The following is a 17,447-nucleotide window of genomic DNA, read 5'->3' on the forward strand; positions in this document are numbered from 1 at the left end:
CCGGCACCCCACACTCTGCACCACCGTCCCACGCCCGGCCTCTGGGCGCCCTGTACTGGGCACGCCAGGCTTCAATCTGTCCCTTGGAATGGGGCCAGGCCGGGCACCGAAGTGGATTCCGGGAGCACAGCACCCGAGGGCCCCATGTGGCATTCTTTCTGCCCCGGGTGCGCCCTCGATCTTCGGGTGGGTGGGCGGGAGTGGGAGTGCCGAGGTGCCCAGGATTGAGGTCATCCAGAGCGGGGAGAACCCTCCCCGCAAGGAAGTCCGCAGCCGGCAGCGGCCCCGCGCGGCCAGTCCCGGCACCGCACCATCTCAGCCTCCGCGGCGCTCAGGCCCTGTAACGAGCCGAGCTCGGCGGGGACTCTGTTCCGGGCAGACCGGGTGACAAGCGCTATCGGCAGTCGGCCGGCGGCCACAGCTTCCTCCGGGTCTGTGCGGGAGTCCTCTGAACACACGCATACAACTTGCCCCTCGGTTTTGCGAGCGTGAGCCTTTGCAAGTGGAACAGCCTTAAGAACAGCGGAGAAGGTTTCAGTGTAGAGCCCGGATAGCTCAGTCGGTAGAGCATCAGACTTTTAATCTGAGGGTCCAGGGTTCAAGTCCCTGTTCGGGCGCTCCGTTCTTTTTCTACCTGGGCACGCTCGCTTTTGATTTCTTCAAACAAAATAAAGGACAAGAGTAACAGACATACTACTAGTTTTAAAAGGAAGTGGTAGTGAGTAGTTTTAAGAAGGTAGAATGAATAACGGGAAGAAAAATAGAGATGATTTAGAGCAGTTACATATGTGAGTCGCACACGCTAATTTTAAAAGTAAGAATTTCATCAAGATTTATAGACATTAAATGTATGCAGTTTTTGTATATCAATGACACTTCAATAAAGCTAAAAATGTAATAATAATATATTTTCTGTTCAATTATTCTGTAAACATAAAATTGCTCTAAGAAATGTTATTTTTAAAAAAGTAAAAATCAACAATTGAAATTAATTTTAATAACATTTTATTTAACCTAAAATATCCGAAATCGTAGCATTTTAACATGTAATCAATATTTTTATACTAATAAAATTTTAACAATTTTTTTTACTGTCTTTCTAAGTATGGTTTTTATTTTACACTTACAGTACATCTCAGATGCTCGATGGTAGTCTACGTTACCCAACAGTTGTTTTGTTTTCTGCGAATGGCAGAATGCAGGTGGATAGATAGATCAGGGAATTCACTAATATATGAATACTCAGATGATACCGCTAGCAAGTAGGTTCCATGGTGTAATGGTTAGCACTCTGGACTCTGAATCCAGCGATCCGAGTTCAAATCTCGGTGGAACCTTAAGCCTTCTTTTCACTATCACGATGCTCGTCATTAATTTTACATATGAGATTCTTCTATGATCTGAAAGTTTTTTAAAAGAATAATACTATTCTGTTCTTTGACCTGTTCAGCCTGAGTATTGGATCCTTCACAACACTATGAGGAAAATACACAGTAAATCACTTAAAGATGTATATGAACAAGTGCTGCGCTAATTTTTACACAAGTATGTTACTTCAGGGCATTAATAACGTGGAGATCCGTTTTGAAGAAATGCAGGCTCCCTTATCAGTTTCCGTCAGGTCTTGGTTTGGGGCTGGGATACAGACCTAGGTAGGCTATGTCTGCAATCTCAGAGACAGATGACAGTGACGAGACCTCTTCCCGGGGTCCTCATAAAATTGAGAAGCTTCCTACAAGGGACTGCTGCAAGGGTATATAAACCATAAGAAAAACTCTGGTCTGGCAGCGGTGGGATTCGAACCCACGCCTCCGAAGAGACTGGAGCCTAAATCCAGCGCCTTAGACCGCTCGGCCACGCTACCTGCGTGACTTAAGGTGCTTCCGCGGTCCTCCTAAGAGACTATAGCGACGGAGTAAACTAAAGATGTACCCAATTGGTTGGCTTTCTTTGGAAATTATCTAGATTCGACTGCGAGGCAGCGGTTGACAGAGCAAATAGACCAAAGGGAACAGACACACAGAGAAATTTACAATGGAACACGTTTATTTTGATGGGTGAGGCCACATCTGGGAGTGGGGTGCGCCCGGGCTGGAAGCATCCCCCCAGCAGGCAGCCGGAGCTCTGGGCTCGCCTCCTCGCTCGTACTCAGTTGCCCTCTCTCCGTTTCTTCCACTCGTGTGCGCCCGCACCCCCCCGGCTCACCTGCTGTGCGCCCGCTACCTCTCACAGGTAGGCCGCTTGAGGTCCGAACCGCGCGCTGTCAGCATCCCCCTCCCCCCTTTCCCGCGCTAGTACCCGTAAGCCGTCAGGCGCCACTTCTCACTGGCGGGCTCTGTGGCGCAATGGATAGCGCATTGGACTTCTAGTGACGAAAGAGCGATTCAAAGGTTGTGGGTTCGAATCCCACCAGAGTCGGTTTTATTTCAATTATTTTTTCCTTTCCCTCTTGTTTTTTTTTTGTTTTTCTTAAAGGCTCTCTCCCCTTTTTCCCCTCTCCATCTCTGTGTTTCCCACCTGTTTTCAGTTCCAACCTGTCTCCACTCTGCTCTCTTTACTTACCTGTCTGCCCCGGGGCTTGGGTCATGGAGAGCAGGACTAGGGGGACCGGAGACAGAAGAGCAGGGAAAGTGGGCGTGGACGCTGAGATAAAGGCAGGCCCCTGGCTCGGGGACACACGGGGATTTAATAACCACTTTATTCCATGCACTAGGGACTAGAGAAGGGACTGGGACTGGACTTGTGGGCAGAGAGGGTACAATCCTAGATGCAAGTGTGGCAGGGGAAAAGGACAGGAACCAAGGAAATATATATTTATATAGATACTCTAATATAGACCACATCTCACCCGCGCGCTGCGCCTGCGCGCCCCGCCGCCCTCCCCAGCACCCCCGCGCCCCGACGCCCGGGTCCCTCTGCTGCGCTTAGGCTGGAGTCTCTACCCTACCCCAGCCCCGCCCCCACCCCCCAGAGCTTAGGGCCAAGGTCTCCAGAAAGCGGGCGGCGGGGGCGGCGGGGCCTTGGGCACCCCGTCTTGTCTGTGAGACGGCGGCGGCGGCAGCAGTCCGGTGAGGGGCGCCGGCGCGCCGGAATCCCCGGCGCGGGGGGAGCAGGGGGACGGGGACCAGGCACAGCGAGGGCTGGGGGGCCCCTGGTGCACTGGGGGGCGCTGGTGCAGCGCGGGGCCCGGAGCCGGCGCGGCGGGGTCCAGCGGTGGGCGCGACGCTTGGGGCCTCAGATCTACCGGTGCCTGCCGGGGCGGCTTGGGGCGCAGGTAGCCGTGCAGCGCGGAGAAGAGCTGGGCACGGGCTGCTGGGCTGGCGTCGTGCGCGAAGGCCGCCAGGCGAAGCAGGCACTCGCGGAAGCCGGACAAGTAGCAGCTGGCGAGCGCCTCGGCGTCCTGTGCTGGTGACCGCGGAGCCCCTGGAACCGCGGCGGCGGGGGCGACCGGCGGGAGGTGGACGGTCAGGGCAGGGGCCCAGAGGGGGCAGGGCAGGGCAGGGCAGGGCAGGGCAGGGGCGCGGAGATACCAAGGCCGGACAGGCGCACAGAGACAGGAAACCAGATGGACGGACCGAGGGAGAAAATGAGGGAGACAGAGACAGAGACAGACACGCGCGGGTGTTATTAACCTCGCCTCGGAGCAGAGCCTGCCCCTCCCCAAGCCCGCCATCCACGGCCGAGTCCGCCCCACCTACCCGGCCTCTACCTCGGTGAACCCCCCGCCCGCCCGCCGCTCCCCCACCCCCGCGCTGTACCCGGGGGCTCCACCCGGCTTCGCTCCCTCAAGTAGCCCACGGCGAACTCCAGTATCTCTGCTTTCTCCAGCTTCGGGTTCCGGAGGTTCTACAGACAGGAGGGGAGGGGCAAAGACAGGGAGGGGTGGGGAGAGAGGGGGAAAGTGGCAGGGGGAAGAAAGGAGGGAGGGATGCGGGAGCTGGGGATGCCCCTGGTTCGCGTCTGCGCGCTGGCCGCAGAGCGCGCTACCGAATACGGAGTGGAGATGACCAAGAATGGTCCTCGCCCACCCTGAGACGAAACTGTCCAGCCCGACCGGATGGAACCAGCCCCACACTGTGAGGACGGCGTTTGAAGTAGCAGACCCAGCGAGCGAAATTAACCCACTCTGCTGGCTGTTTGGGGTAGGAGGCGGGGAACAGGAGGAAGAAGGTCCAGACCCAGAGCTTGAAACGGACCCACCCTGGAAGTGAGATTTAGAGAGCCGGCTGTGAAACTTACAGACCCGAGGGGCTGCCACGAAGATCGCGTTCTGAGAGCAAGAGGGGGTCTGGGATGGGATTCCAAGGGCGGGACTCAGGTCAGGATGCCTCGGGGCCAGGGTCGCAAATGCAGCGAGCATATGTCCCCACCCAAGTGGGAAGCCCTGGGACGCGAGGACCGGGTGCTTAGGGGTCCGGAAGGACTGACCTGGTCCCGGGTTCGCTCCAGCAGCAGCAGCCTCAGCTCTTCCAGGCTGCGGTTGATGCGATCTCGGCGCCGCTTCTCCACAAGCGGCTTCAGCATCTGCGACCAGCAGGAAAGGGAAAGCGGGCCGACCGGACCAAGACTCAGCGCGGCCGCGCGGGCGTCGGGATCCCGCCGCTGGGATGGTCCGGCCTCCGCCCCTTTCCCAGGACTCCCGAGAGCCTAGGGCTGGCCCCATTCGATCCCTCTCCGCGCCCCCTCCCGACGTCCGTCCCTAGGGTCGACTTCTGAAGCTCGCCTCCTCTCTCTCCCGGGTCTTCTGCATCCTCCTCTCTCAGTCTTGTCCTCCCTCCTCCCCTCTCTGTGTCTCTCCTCCTCCTCTTTTCTCTCTACTTCTCCGCATCGCGCAGTCTCTCTCTGTCTCAGTGGAGAAACTTTGGGGGCCCTCTTTGCGCCCAGACACGTGGGCCACAAGGTGCCGGACTCAGAGTTGGCGGCCCTGAGTGTAGAAAGGGAGATACCCAGCGCGACGGCGCCTCCTCCTCTCCCTCTAACCCGTCTAAGCGGTCCCGGTTCTCATCTGGTTCTAAAATCTTCCACCCAGGCTCCGGCCTCTGGAACCAATGCCCCCTGGGCCAGCCCGCGTGGAGCAAGTGCGCATCTCCGCTTTTTGTTTCCACCACCCTCCTCCCTTAGCTCTGGGCTCCTCTTGGAGATTTCACTCCAACACCGGCCCACTCCCGCCCCCTCGAGGCCGCAGGCTGCCCAGCTCCCGTTACCCAAACCCCAGACCTCTGCTTCTGCCGCCCGCGCGGGCCCTGCTCTGACCCTTTTCCCTTCTTCATCTTTCGCAGCATCCTCCCCAATTCCTGGCTCCCTGAGTATCCCGTGCACATCTCCCCCTTCCAGCGCAGCGGCTCCAGCCTCTTCCCTGACCCACAGTCTCAGAGACACGGTCCTCTGACCGGACCAGGTTTCTCTGCTCCCTCTTCTCCCGCCTCTCACCTTGGGGCCGTCCCTATTCTCGGCTCGATCCCGGGTGACCATCGCTCCTCCGGACCCTGGTGTGGACCGAGTCCTTGCTCGCATTGCGCCTTATATCCCTCAAGTTCCCGGGGGGGGGGGGCAGGGAGAACCCGGACCCGCCCCCTTAGGCACCCGGATCCCTCCTGGCGTGGCCCGGGGCACGAGGCTCCCGGAAAGGGGAGGAGCGCAAAGGTGGGGGAGAGGGAGTGAAACTGGCCGGGGAGTGTGGGAAATGAAGGGTCAATGCAGCACCAGCTGGTTTAAGGACCATAAGGCTGTATAATGAGGCGGGTCTCAGCTGAAGGGAGGAGGTTATTAGGGGTAGAGAGAGTTCAGGTGATTTGGGGACAGAACTCTCCCCTAGAATCAAAGCTTTTTGGGGGAGGTCAGTGTACCCCCACTGACACTGACCATAAAATAGAAGTTAGCATCCCTCAGCCCCTAAGCTGGATCTTATCTTCCCCCCAAATTCACCTCCTATTTAAGATGAGACCTGAGTTTGTGAGGTAGATCCGTCTAATTCAACTGGGCTAGGGCTCTGTCTGGAGGTGGAAGAAAGGCTCCGTTCGACCCGAAGCAGTCATATTCAATTCCCCCAACAAGGGGAAGGCACTGGGTCCCACCAGAGTCCGGAGGAGCGGTGGTTCCCTGCACTCGTGCGCACTGGGCTCTGGTCTGGGCCTGGACAGTTCATACTGAGATATTCACTAGAGACTCGCACCCGTGCAGGATCTAGTGGGGGTGGGGGTGGCGTGTTACAAAGTAGCTATTATAGAGTCAGGTGAAGGACCTTCCTGAGGGATGTCTGGACTGGGGTGGGCTGGGAGGACCTTAAGGAAGAGGAAGCACAGGATTGGAAGCACAGATATGAAGTGGAGAGATCTTCCGATTTACAAGTATTTGATTTAAAACTATAGGAGACTCAGGCGAACGGCTGCCAGAACCTGACGAGCGCGCTGGCTGTGCTTGCTCCCAGGAACCCCCACCCCCGTGACTGCAGGGGAGCAGGGAGCAGGCAGTTTTCTTAAAAGAACAACAAAGGGATACAAAAAGGCGATCAACACCCACCTCACATCAAGACCATGACCCTCTGCAGAATGATGCGTGAACACTCGGATACTTCAGGACAAAATGCCTGAGAAGATAAAATGAGAGATTGAACGAAACAGCAAGAGTGCCAGGGACAAGAAGACGTCAAGACAAGGTTGGAGACCGAGTCGGAAGACGGCTGCAGAGTCGGAAACGGACGGGATTCCGCCCGACCCTCCCAGCGCCCCTCCACACCTCGTCGTTTTTCTCGGAGCATGCCTTGCTGAAGGCCGAGCCCGAAGGGACACAGACTTTAGGCAGGGCGCTCCCGTTTGGGTTCAGGGCCGCCAGCAATCCCACCTCCCCCTACCTGGACCAAATGGGAGCGCAGATGTGTGACCCCAGCAGCCCCCGCCGCCCCTCCTCCTTGGGAACCTGGGCCCAGGCTGAGTTTTTCTCACCTGCACGCGAGGTTTGGGGGCCCCGGGCTGTTCGCACCCGGGTGTGGGGCCGCCCCTGGCCATATGGGACGACTTTATGGCCGGGTGGCCGGATCCTGGCCTTAGGAAGGATGGCCCGGTTGCTCCACCCACGTGGACTACTGAAAGCCGCTCTCCCGCTGGGACCACTGCTGCCTCACCGCCTTATAAGCCCTGATAAAAAGCTATTGCAGAGAACGCATTGGTGGTTCAGTGGTAGAATTCTCGCCTGCCACGCGGGAGGCCCGGGTTCGATTCCCGGCCAATGCAACACTGTTTTCTTTTCCCCAAAGTGGGAAAATCTGATCATGTATCTAAATAGCAAATCTGTGTACAATTTCCACTGGATAGTAATACTTCGCTTTTTTACTCTATGGCAGGGTTTGAAGCTCTAGATCTTGATCCCACTCCCCCTCACACGTCCAGCCTTCCAGCCAGGGGTTTCTGCTGCCTTCCCCACCCCTGCCTCCGCCCTCGCCCCCGAACCTCCGCAGGCGTGACCCTGAGAAAGGGCACCGCGCTCGGATCCCTTCCCCGGGGGTCTTCTGAGCCCTACGAGGGGGAGGGGCGAGATCTCCCCTCCCCAAGCGCTCTAAGTCCCTCGCTCCTCTTTCCATTTCCCCGCCTCGCTCCCTCTCTTACCCCCGGTTTTCTCTGAAGCTCCCTTTCTTTGCGCAAGTGCAGGGGTCTCGGCCTTTTTTGGGGTGCACTCTTGCTGTGCTGCGTACCTCTTGGCGTCTCTGTCTCTGTCGATGTCCCGTTCTGACCAGATAGATCTCTTAGCAACTTCTGCGCTCATCTCTCTGGATCTTGAGTTGTCTCTGCGTCTCTGACTCCGGGTCTCTCCGTCTGCGACTCGGTCTCTGGGTGTCTCCGCGTCTCTGGGATCTCTCGCCCTCTCTCCGGGTCTCTGCCGCCTGCCGGCACTCGGCGCTCCCACGCCCCTGCCCTAGCCTGGGAAGCTCGCTCACACCTCCCGGTTCCTGCCGCCCGCCCGCCCCTTCCCGGCGGCTTTGATCCCGCACGCGCCGGGCCGGCGGGCGGCCGGGCGCAGCCGCCAGCTGCCACCGCCACTCGTCCGCGGGGCGGAGGCGGAGGCGGAGGCGGAGGCGGACGGGCTCCCGCTGGCCCTGCTGCTTTTCCGCGGTCTTCCGGCGAGGTCACCCTCCCTCCGCGCCCCTCCTCCTGACTCCGTCTCTGCTGCCCGGGCTTGTGCGGGCCCGGGTCTCTGGCTCGCTGAATGTGGGACTCGCCCTTATCCATCTCGGTCACTCTCCCTGGAACTCGCCCCGGGTTTGGGTCCCTGCCTCTGGGGCCTGTCTCCTCTTTCAGCCTGTCTGTTTCACCCGGGCCCGGTTCTGGGTCTGCCTCGTCTCTGGACTGTCAGTGATTGGGGAATGCTTTTCTTCTCTGAGGTGGGACAGTGGCCCCCAAAAGGAAATCGTACAACAGTCTGTGCATGTGTGTCTGTGGGCACAGCCGTTGTTTCTCTCACTCAGCGACTATGCCTGGAGTGCCTCCTGTGTGCTCAGTATAGTTAGGCTAGCAGGGGTAGACAACCTTTTTATACCTACCGCCCACTTTCATATCTGTTAGTAGTAAAATTTTCTAACTACCCACCGGTTCCACGGTAATGGTGATTTATAAAGTTGGGAAGTAACTTTACTTTATAAAATTTATAAAGCAGAGTTACAGCAAGTTAAAGCATATAATAATAATTACTTACCAAGTACTTTATGTCGGATTTTCGCTAAGTTTGGCAGAATAAATCTTTATAAAACAACTTACTATAGTTAAATCTATCTTTTTATTTATACTTTGGTTGCTCTGCTACCGCCCACCATGAAAGCTGGAACGTCCACTAGTGAGCGGTAGGAACCAGGTTGACTACCACTGGAGAGGGTATATTGGGTCTGGGCTCTTCTGAAGCTTACATTACAATGGGCAGGGGAGACACAAAGTAACTAAGAAAACAGAAAATAATATAAGTTCAGCTGGAATAAGGCTGAGGCGAGAAAAAAACGAATATGGCAATAACTTGAGAGTGAAGGAAATACTACTTTTACCCTGGCTTTTGAGAAGCAGCCTCTGTCTGGAGGTGATATGTGAGCCCTGCTCCACCAGCCAGGAATCTGGGTGAAGGAACAGCAAGTGCAAAGGCACTGAGGCAGTAACAGTGTTTGCTGGTGGGAGCCAGAGAAAGAGGCCGGTGTCCCTAGGGTGGGGAATCTGGGGCGTAGAGAGATAAAAATGGAAGGTATGGAGGCTCCCGGAGGAGTTTGCAATGCAAAACCACTGGAGAGTTTTAATAGGGAAGTTATATTCACTGCCCTATGTATTGTATTAAAAGATCGCTTTGGCTGCTGTGTGGAGGATGGAAGCGGGGATATCATTTGGGTTGGCAGAGCACTTGTCTAGGCAAGACATGTTTGTGGCTTGTACTGAGGTGGTGGCAGTGAAGAGGGAAAGTGAACTCCTAGGCTTTTTGACTAAAGTAACCCAGGAGGTTGGTGATACCTTTCATTGAGATAGGAAGGGAGGAGGGACAGATCAGGTTTGGGGAGAAAAAAGAAGCATTATTTAGGTTAATTAAGATATCCTTAGACATCCAAGTAACGGTTACAAGTAGGTGAAGGATATACAACTTGGAGGTCAGAGCTGGGGGTAAATACAGGGGAGTCATTGGAAGAGATGGTTTTTAATGCTATGAGACTGGAATACCTAGGGAGAGACTGTTTAGAGGAAAAAGAGGCTGCTCAAGGAGCCCTAAGGCATCCTAACATTTGAGGTCAAGTTGAAGAGGGAGAGTTGTCAAAGGAATCTAGAGTGATGGGAGAGATAGCGGAAAAGGCAAGCGAGTGGGGTGCCCAGGAAACCAAGAAGAGAGAATTATGAAGAAGGAGAGAGCAGTAAACTCTCGCTAAGCTGTTGGGAGGTCAAGCAAGGAACAGAGAGAGAAGAACCATCCAGTTTATCACCTTGGAAGTCGAAGATGACCTGGGAGGAGTGTGCCTTTTCAGTCCCACTGAGTGGATTGAGGTGACAATGGGAAATGAAGGCGTGCACACAGCGGGTATGGACAACGCCATCAAGTTTTGCTGTGAATGGTGAACAGAATAATGTGTGGCAGGTAGGAGTGCAAGAGATAAGGGTTGCTAGAAAGAGTCTGAGGCTGGTGGGAGTAACCAAGCCTGGGGGGTGGGAAGGGCGGAAGCAAGGCAGGTAGACCTCAAAGCCCCCTGGAGAAATCAGCCTCAGCTAGTAGGGAAACGGGAGGGACAGAGGGCTTGGGTCAGCTGGGTGGGGAAGGATGCGGCAAGTTATCTCTGGTTGCTCTCATTTTCTCAAAGAAGAATGAATTAAGCTCATCTCTGGAAGGGAAAGAACTACAGGTCAGGTCATTTGAGGAGAAAGATGGTGTGAAACGTTCATTTTGGAGAGTAGGAAAATAAACCTTCTAAACTGGGTGAATAGGATGTCTAGGAAGGTTGAGAGTCCATCTGAGATGTGAAATCAAACATTTCAATTTTCAGAGGACAATTCACCACGAAGCTAAAGAAGTTTATACTTCAGGACGCCTCACTTACACAGGCCTCTGTGAGGGCCCTGGCCACACCTTCTCATGGCCATATGCTGCTGTAAAATTTCCAAGTTGAACATATTTTTAACTGTGAACAGTATAGACCACTGACACTTTTCATTCCACTTTCTCTCTGTCACACTCCCCCTGCCCCCAACCACCACCACTACCCCATGTTGGAGTGGCTGTGGCCATTTTGGTGGATACAGTTATGGGGACGGTGAGTTGGAAAGACTTAAGACTTGTGGTTTTAGGGGACATGTTAGTATGGTTCCCAGTCATTCCCCATACACTTCAGTTAGCCTAGCCATCCTGGTGTAGGAATGGGTTCCAGAAGTGGTCCTGTCACCTGGTGAATGTGCCCGTTCACCAGGCCTTGTGCTGTGAAGATGCAAGGCCAGAGGGCACAAGTGACAGGAATGTGTCCAGTGGCTCTTGTCACTATAAGTACATAGATAGTAGAGAAGAAGCAAGATTTGAAATACATAGAGCCAGTAGCTCGTCTGTGGAAAGTATTGTAGAAGTGTGCAGGCAGTAAATTAATATAAGTAAGTTATTATTCTGGACTTTATGACAATTAAGGCATTTCTCAGCTTTCTCAATTGGTAAATTGTGATATCTTGTTTCACTCTAAATATGACTTTTTGTACCTGATTTTGTGTTTTCTTAAAAGCCCTCCCTGCTCCAAACACATGCATGCACGCACACACTACAGGCCCTCCGAACCTGAAACCAGTTTTTGAGGCTGGCTGATTTTTCTCCAGCCCCTGCACCTATGCAGATGTGGCTCTGTGGACATAGCCCACCCCCATCCCCTGCATTTCTTGGGGTATTGGACAGGGTGTCCGTGCGTTTGGCCTGCCTCTGTGTCAGGGTGGGCCTGTATGTATGTTTGTTTGTGGTTGTGTCTGGGTGCATGGTATGGGCCCCTAGCCTCTTCTTGGCTGTGCTCATAACACTGGGCAATGTCTGCGCTTGGCAGAGAGGAGCTCGTGTTGCACACGTGCTGGGCCCCTAGGGAGGCAGGGGGCAGGGAAGAACTGGGACAGCACAGCTGGTCCAGTTGTCTGAGCTTCCGTCCCCCGCTGTGACGTCTCCAAAGGCCTAGGTTCCAAGGCACAGTTCCTCCCTCTTTGTTCTTCAAAGGGAAGGCTGGTTTCCGGGGACCCGCTGGGTCCCGGGTAGGGGGAGAACCGGAGGGTTGGATTCTGGGGGACTGGGGGTTGGGAAGTAGCAGGACCATATCCCTGGGCCAAGAGAAGAATCAGGATAGGGGACTCTGCTGACCCCACTGCACCCCCAACACCCCACTCCTCTGCAGGCCTGTACCTTTCTCCTCCTGGCCCCGGGCCATTACCTTTACTTTTCTCTCTCCTAAACTTCAAGGGCCCTTCTTTTGCCTCCGTAGTTTGTTTTCTGACCCCATTTTTTCTACAACTCACTTCTTCTACCTCTATGACTTGCTAAATAAATTTCATCTATGCAGAAACAAATAATACTCCTTGTCCTTATGAGTCACACACTTCTTGTGGGGGAAACAGTCAAATGAACATTATATAAAACTTCTCTTTTGTCAGATGGTGATAATGCTACAGAGAAAAAGGAAGCGTGAATGGAGAGTGAGAAGTTCAATTTTAAGGTGGTGTGATGGGGAAAGACTCATGGAGGTGAGAGGTAAGGTGAGGGCTCAAGCTACCGGGATGCCTGGGGCAAGAGCACTCCGGGTCAAGGGACTGGCTGACCCAAAGGCTCTGAGGGGCAGCCTGCCTGACTGGTCCTGGGAGCAGGGAGCAGCGAGGGCGTGTGCAGGCACGACTGGAATGGAGGTAGCTAGTGCAGAAGTTGCAGGAGGTGAGTTTGCAGCCAGGAACGGGAAGGCTGCTCACGTGGACGGACGTGGGATCCCTAGGCCCCAGCGGAGACTTTGTCGGGACTTACTCACCTCTGAGTGAGATGCAGGCCACTGGGGAGCTTTTCTCCCCCCTTTGCTTTTTCGTTTTGTTTGTTTTGATTTTGGCACTTTTCATTTGTATATCATTTCACATTTTCAGAGGCATTCCAATACTAGTACAAGGGTCTCTTGTGTGCTCTTTTCCCAGGTGTGTTTCCACTTGCCCGCTTTGCTTTATCACTGCCCTCAAAATATAAAATACTTGTTTTTCGAGCCATTTGGAGGTAAGTTTGAAACATCAGGTCCTTTTGCCGCTACTCAGTGTGTATGTAGTTCCTAAGACAAGGACCTTCGTAGCACACTAGTACACAATATTATAATTATCAATATCAGGATATTAAAATTAATGTAATACTATTATTTAATCCCCAGTCTATAGTCAGGTTTCCTCAAGTGTTTTTCAGCGATGTCCTTTATACCCTCTCTCTTCCCAGTCCCAGGTCCAGTACAGGGTCACATGTTGCATGTAGTTCTTATATAACTCTTCAGTCTCATTTAACCGGAAAGATTTTTTTTCTATTTTAAAGTTAAAAAGGATTATTTTAGTGGTGGCGTAGTGGACAGAATGTCAGCCTGGGACACTGAGGTCCCAGGTTCAAAACCCCAAAGTTGCCGACTTGAGCATGAGTTTATCTGGCTTGAGCATGGGATCATAGACATAGTTGCTGGCTTGAGCCCAAGGTCACTGGCTTGATGAAGGGGTCACTGACTTGGCGGGAGTGCGCCCCCCCCCCCCCCCCCCCCGTCAAGGCACGTATGGGAAGCAATCAATGAACAACTGCCATGATAAGGTGCCATAACTATGAGCTGATGTTCTCATCTCTCTTCCTTCCTGTCTCTCCCTAAATATATATATATATATATATATATATATATATATATTTCTAATTTTTAAAAATCAGATGTTTTTCTTCAAACAAGAAAACATCGTTTACTTTAGAACCTGGAGATTTTAGTGGAATATTGATTAACAGGTGAGTAACTTTGGAACATGTGAAGGTATTCTGTAAGTTTAGGTCTAAGTGAAATGACAAAACAGGATGTTTTAGATAGAAAGAGAGGTGGTGTAGGAGGGCAAAGACAGCAGCTGCAAAAAAAAGAAATAGATTAGTATTGACTTGGCTCCCAGTTTGGCAGAGACTGGCTGTGTGTGAGAACTGACCATGCTCTCTGGATATCCACGTTCTGAAGAACAATGACTGGTCTGTAGTCTCGCATCTTGCCAGCCTGTTTTCATTTGTTCATCTCCTTTTGTTTTGCCATTTCCTACTCCTTCACACCTACTTTTACCCTTGTTGAAAATGTCACTTAGGAGCCCTGGCTGGATAGCTTGGTAGGTTACAGTATCATCCAGATACACAAAGGTTGTGGGTTTGATCGCCAGTCAAGGCACATGCAGGAATAGATTGATATTTTTCTCTGTCTCTCTTTCTCCCTTCCTGTCTCTCTAAAGTCAATAAATAAATTTAAAACATAAAATAAAAAGAGTAAAAGGAAACAAGAGAAATTAATTTTTAAAATGTCACTTATGATTCTTTAATATTTGTTCTCACTGATGGTTTCTATTTAGTCATCCTAGATTTGTTGTTGTTGTTGCAGTTTTATAACTTTATTCGACAATCAGCAGTTAGTTCTCCTCCACATTAACTGTCTGTAGATTTTTGAAAGTGGTGACAGGTACGTAGGCGACCAATGTATAGAGCTTGTGTGGCGAGTCTTCATCCTCACTATGTTTTCTGGACAAGTGCACCCGGATCTGGTATGGCAGTGGTCCCCAACCTTTTTTGGGCCACGGACCGGTTTAATGTCAGAAAATACTTTCACGGACCGGCCTTTAGGGTGGGACGGATAAATGTATCACGTGACCGAGACAAGTGTCAAGAGTGAGTCTCAGACGGATGTAACAGAGGGAATCTGGTCATTTTAAAAAAATAAAACATCGTTCAGACTTAAATATAAATAAAACAGAAATAATGTAAATTATTTATTCTTTCTCTGCGGACCAGTACCAAATGGCCCACGGACCTGTACCGGTCCGCAGCCCCGGGGTTGGGGACCACTGCGGTATGGGACATTCCTTACTCCTTTGGCCCCGACAGATTTGTTGAGCCTGGTGTCAGTGCGCACATCTGGCGTTCCCACCTCTTGCGTGGCAAACTTCCGGATCTCTTTGAGCTCCCCTGCGGCACTGTTCTTGAAACCCACCCCGTGGATGAGCTTGTGGATGTGGATGGTGTATCTCTAGTCACTACCTCGCTGACGGCAGAATGGCCCTTCTTCTTCGCGCCACCCTTCTTTGTGGGAGCCATGACACTAGGTCAAGTTGGAAAGGAGGAAGCAGTCTTCCTAGGTTTCTGTCTAGTTGGCTTCTCATTCCACACCGATTCCATACTCTTCAGAGGCAACTTGGCAGTTCATCGTTGTTAATCTATGCTTTTGCTTTGTGCGTTTCTTTCTTTCTTTTTTTTTTTTTTTAAGGTGGGGGGCATGAAAGGTTTCAAGATATGAATCTTGGGAAAAAAAATTTTTAATTTTTTACTTACTGATTTTGTTTCTATATGTGCCCTGACTCAGGATAGAGCCCAACAACTCCAGAGCTTCAAGATGATGCTCTAACCATCCATGCTATTTGGCCAGGATGATACACTTCGTACTTCTGGATAACATGCATTTATATTTTATCTTTTCTCCCCCATTTTAGACACTTGCTACTCTCTTCCTCCAGATCTCTGTCCACAGATGTTTTTATTTCTCCCTCATTCTTCACGTTCCATTATTATAACTTTTAGTTAAAGGAGTATTTAGTGTTTACATAGTTATGATAAAGTAAATATTTTTGCATTTGAGTCACCTTTATTGTGTAGTTTTATTTTTCCTAGAGTTAATAACTACTTTGTTTTTTTGTTTGTTTAGTTTTCTGTGGTATATTACTAGTTCTTTACCCAAACTCAATTTAAACTCTCAAGTGTGAGGAGAAGTCACATAATCCATCAATTTCAGCTTTAAAAAGATTTTTTTTTTTTTTTTTTTTTCTGAAGCTGGAAACTGGGAGAGACAGTCAGACAGACTCCAGCATGCGCCCGACCGGGATCCACCCGGCACGCCCACCACAGGGCGATGCTCTGCCCCTCCGGGGCGTCGCTCTGTTGCGACCAGAGCCACTGTAGCGCCTGGGGCAGAGGCCAAGCAGCCATCCCCAGTGCCCGGGCCATCTTTGCTCCAATGGAGCCCCGGCTGCAGGAGGGGAAGAGAGAGACAGAGAGAAAGGAGAGGGGGAGGGGTGGAGAAGCAGATGGGCGCGTCTCCTGTGTGCCCTGGCCGGGAATCGAACCCAGGACTTCTGCACGCCAGGCCGACGCTCTACCACTGAGTCAACCGGCCAGGGCCAAAAAGAATTTTTTTAAGAATCTTCCTTCTGGGCCTGACCAGGTAGTGGCGCAGTGGATAGAGCATTGGACTGGGACATAAAGGGCCGAGGTTTGAAACCAAGATTGCTGGCTTGAGCATGGAGTCGCTGGCTTGAGCATGAGATCATAGACATGACCCCATGGTCGCTGGCTTGAGCCCAAAGGTTGCTGGCTTGAAGCCCAAGGTCGCTGGCTTAAGCCCAAGGTCTCTGGCTTGAGCAAGGGGTCATTCGCTCTGCTGTAGCCGCTCCCACCCCCTTACTCCCCCACCCTCATCAAGGCACATATGAGAAAGCAATCAATGAACAAATAAGGGGCCGCAATGAAGAATTGATACTTCTCATCTCTCTCTTTCTCTGTCCCTGTCTGTCCCTCTCTTTCTCTGTCACAGGAAAAAAAAAACCCAAAAAAAAACGCAAGCGCAAGGAAATAGTTTAGAGGTTATTACAATAACCTGGGTGAAAGGTGAGGGTGGCTTGGGCCAGGGTGTAGTGGTGAAGCAGTGAGAAGCAGTCACTTTGAAGAAGAAATTGTTGGCCGAGTCAATGTGCAGTGTGGGGAAGAAGAACCAGAAATGATCCTAAGGGTCTGACCAACTGAAGAAATGGAATGTCCCTAAACTGACATGGAAAACCTACAGATGAAGCAGGTTCGGGAGAGCGCACCAGGGTTTGGTTTGGATATTTTAAGTGTATAATTGCCTATTAGGTATTCAAGTGGAAATGATACGTAGGCAATACTATACGCACATCTGTAATTCAGGGAAGAGTTCTGGAGCTGGAGGGAAAAAAACTTGAATGTATTAACCTATTACTAATTGGTATGTAAAGTCCTGAAACTGCAGGTCACTAAAGGATTGAGTCCAGATAGAGAAGAGGTTGGAAGACTGACCCTTATTTAGACATCCCACAGATAAAGAGCCAGCAAAGGAGCCTGTGAATGAACCGCTAAGGATGTAGAAGGCATATCAGAAGAGTGTGGTGTCTTAGAATGCTAGTGAAGAGAGTGTTTCTAAGAGGGAGTAAGTAAGCATCTGTGTCAAATGGTCATTTGGTAACTTTAACAAGAGCATCTTTGATGAATGGGAGGGGAAGGGGCACCTGATGAGAGGGTTCAAAGGAGACAGAGAGGATGGAACTGGAGACTTTGGGTATAACTGATTTTGCAGGAGAAGGGAACAGAGAAATGGAGTGGTAGATGGGGAAGGGACAGGGGGTCAAGATAGCTTTTGTTGTCTTGCTTGTTCTAAACTGGAATATATTACAGTGTGTTTGCAGGCTGGTGGTAATAATCCAGTTAGAGAGGGACATTTTGATGATATGGGAAAGAGAGCAATGTTCTTGAGCCCTTGTGGGCCAGAGGAAATGGAGACCTATTTAGTAAATGTGGGATTGGCCTCCGGTGGAAGGGTTCATCTACAGTAATGAAGGACAGGAAATATATGTGGCCATAAACAGACAGGTAGGTTGGTAGGCGCAACTGTGGATATCGATGGGAAAATGTCTTCAGAATGCCTTATTTTCTCAGTAACACTGGAAATAAAGCTGGGG

At 51.7% G+C, this 17,447-nt stretch overlaps 1 protein-coding gene, 5 non-coding genes and 1 pseudogene across 8 annotated transcripts; 4 read left to right on the forward strand and 3 right to left on the reverse strand.

The window, feature by feature from the left end:
- The first annotated feature begins 544 nt into the window (after positions 1–544).
- On the forward strand, positions 545–617 carry TRNAK-UUU (transfer RNA lysine (anticodon UUU)). The gene has a single exon. It is a non-coding gene; the product is annotated as a tRNA-Lys (tRNA).
- Positions 618–1,265: 648 nt separating this feature from the next.
- TRNAQ-CUG (transfer RNA glutamine (anticodon CUG)) lies at positions 1,266–1,337 on the forward strand. Its single transcript has one exon. It is a non-coding gene; the product is annotated as a tRNA-Gln (tRNA).
- A 445-nt stretch (positions 1,338–1,782) lies between these two features.
- On the reverse strand, positions 1,783–1,864 carry TRNAL-UAG (transfer RNA leucine (anticodon UAG)). Its single transcript has one exon. It is a non-coding gene; the product is annotated as a tRNA-Leu (tRNA).
- A 467-nt stretch (positions 1,865–2,331) lies between these two features.
- Positions 2,332–2,418, forward strand: TRNAR-UCU (transfer RNA arginine (anticodon UCU)). The gene is given in 2 exon segments: positions 2,332–2,368; positions 2,383–2,418. It is a non-coding gene; the product is annotated as a tRNA-Arg (tRNA).
- Positions 2,419–2,944: 526 nt separating this feature from the next.
- HES7 (hes family bHLH transcription factor 7) lies at positions 2,945–8,014 on the reverse strand. Of its 3 annotated transcripts, XM_066366444.1 has the most exons (8): positions 7,602–8,014; positions 6,942–7,133; positions 6,520–6,586; positions 5,431–5,486; positions 4,429–4,524; positions 4,244–4,288; positions 3,759–3,846; positions 2,945–3,423 (listed from the first exon to the last, which is right to left on the reverse strand). In XM_066366444.1, exons 4-8 carry the CDS (start codon positions 5,470–5,472, stop codon positions 2,975–2,977), a joined length of 720 nt encoding a protein of 239 aa, XP_066222541.1. In that variant the 5' UTR covers positions 5,473–5,486; positions 6,520–6,586; positions 6,942–7,133; positions 7,602–8,014; the 3' UTR covers positions 2,945–2,974. The 3 variants fall into 3 exon arrangements, with proteins under 3 accessions (XP_066222541.1, XP_066222542.1, XP_066222543.1); XM_066366445.1 differs by lacking the exon at positions 5,431–5,486; XM_066366446.1 differs by lacking the exons at positions 4,244–4,288; positions 5,431–5,486.
- Positions 7,159–7,229, forward strand: TRNAG-GCC (transfer RNA glycine (anticodon GCC)). The gene has a single exon. It is a non-coding gene; the product is annotated as a tRNA-Gly (tRNA).
- Positions 8,015–14,117: 6,103 nt separating the features above from the next.
- LOC136393794 (large ribosomal subunit protein eL31-like) lies at positions 14,118–14,799 on the reverse strand (annotated as a pseudogene).
- Positions 14,800–17,447: the final 2,648 nt, after the last annotated feature.

This window comes from Saccopteryx leptura, chromosome 2 (genome assembly GCF_036850995.1).
Source record: "Saccopteryx leptura isolate mSacLep1 chromosome 2, mSacLep1_pri_phased_curated, whole genome shotgun sequence".
Lineage (NCBI taxonomy): Eukaryota > Metazoa > Chordata > Mammalia > Chiroptera > Emballonuridae > Saccopteryx > Saccopteryx leptura.